General features: G+C 38.4%; 1 protein-coding gene across 1 annotated transcript in view; it reads left to right on the top strand.

The window, feature by feature from the left end:
- The window catches only part of RORA (RAR related orphan receptor A), a 69,959-nt gene that overhangs the window by 56,562 nt on the left and 11,634 nt on the right, over positions 1–1,763 (top strand). The window contains 1 exon segment of the mRNA XM_045286477.1: positions 713–884. Coding sequence (XP_045142412.1) covers positions 713–884 — 172 coding nt within the window.

Here is a 1,763-nt window from a genome sequence, read left to right as displayed (position 1 = left end):
AAATAAAATGTTATGTTTTTCGAGTAACACTCCCCCCACACATATGCCCACACAAATGCCCTTTGTCAAAAGATCTCATGCTGTTTTGATAAAACTTTAAGCAATGAGAATTGAAAATAATAAAATAAAATCTAGCTAGAATGAACTTCCCAAGCCTAGGGCAGGGTCAGGTTGTCTTTCATGACACCACTATCCAAGATAAGATGTGGTTTTTAAGACATCTTTATTTTTCTTAGCATTCATTTGAATGTCATCCACAAGTTTATCTGAATTTCATCTAGTTTCAGTTTCATGAAAATAATCAGTTTTTTTGCAAAGTTACTCTCTTCTCTTGGGGATTCTAACAAATAAAAACATTCTCCCGGATCAGCCATCCCTAAGTCATTTTTTAGTTGCCTTGGATTATAAAGGAGATGATTGTGTTTGCTAGAAAAATTAGCAAGAATGATACTGACTATTTCATTCAGAAATGTAATTATTAGGATGGCTTCTGGATCTGGGTGGTTTTATTTGTATCCATTACAGGTACGACCTTAAATTTTAAGGGCTATCCTTTTGAAAGGGATGTCCCTTTCAAGGCTCAGCGGACACGGAAGGGTTTCACATCCTCTTTTCTAACTGTCACAGATTGATTTTCCATTGCTGTGGGCTCTGGCCCATTAGCCTTGAAGTAGGCACCGTGGCACAATAACCTGTGCGTAAGAGGCAAAAGGGAAAGGTGTCTCCACACCACGTTGGAGGAACATTAAGTGTGTCACTTTTCATGTTTAGATCGCTCATGGCTGCAGGAAAAGGTAAAAATTGAAAAGCTGCAACAGAAAATCCAGCTAGCTCTTCAGCACGTCCTACAGAAAAATCATCGAGAGGACGGGATACTGACAAAGGTGAGACACAAAGGGTTTCCAGTGGCATGACCTGCACTGTGCCCTGGCACAGCTCATGATGCCCACCGTGCCTGTAAGTAGAAGAAACGGTTCTTCTGCCGAGCCTCCAAAAGCATCCGTAAGCAACACCCGGTTGAAAAGAACTGTCTCCATTTTTTAAAATGTTGTTCAGACGAAACTCATTATTTAGATTGAATCGGATTCATGATCATTACAAAGTAGCTTGAATAACAGGAACACAGTCATAGAAATTATTTTTAATCGGTGGCACATTCTGGACCCCTTCTAGGACGTCAAAGTTGAGGACAAACCAAAAATACCAAACACTGTTATTGAGTCAATGCCGCTTCATAGCGACCCTGTCAGGACAGGGTGGAACCTCCGCTGTGAGTTTCCGAGAGGGTAACTCTTTAGAGGAGTAGAAAGTCCTGTCTTCTTCCCATAAAAGTTGAGGATAAAGTTGAGCTCGTGTTCTTAATTGATTAAAAGAAATCTGAATTTAGGTGGCTAAAAGAATTCATCAACTATATACTTTAAAATTAATTCACTCTATTTTCATGAAAGGCAATAGTAATCAAATTCAACAACATACCATAAAACTACCAAGGGCTTAAGAAAGAAATCACAAGTTTATTAGAGGCAAACAAAAATGAAAATGTAGCATATGAACAACTCACAAGGAGCAGTGAAGATAATACAGCGAAATTTATAGCAATACATGCTGACCCCCCAAAAGAGAATGACCTTGAATTAGCAGCCTAACTGGACAATTTCAGTAACTAAGAGTTCCATTCTACCAGAAGAATTCTTAAAAAGATCGGAGCATAAATGTAATTGAAATCAGAAAAACAATAGACTCATTAAAACCAGAAGTTGATT

Source organism: Echinops telfairi, unplaced genomic scaffold (genome assembly GCF_000313985.2).
Source record: "Echinops telfairi isolate 266 unplaced genomic scaffold, ASM31398v2 ScPeMD7_8;HRSCAF=38, whole genome shotgun sequence".
Taxonomy (NCBI): domain Eukaryota; kingdom Metazoa; phylum Chordata; class Mammalia; order Afrosoricida; family Tenrecidae; genus Echinops; species Echinops telfairi.
Note: the sequence above shows the minus strand (reverse complement) of the source record. Positions and strands in the feature narration are given on the sequence as shown.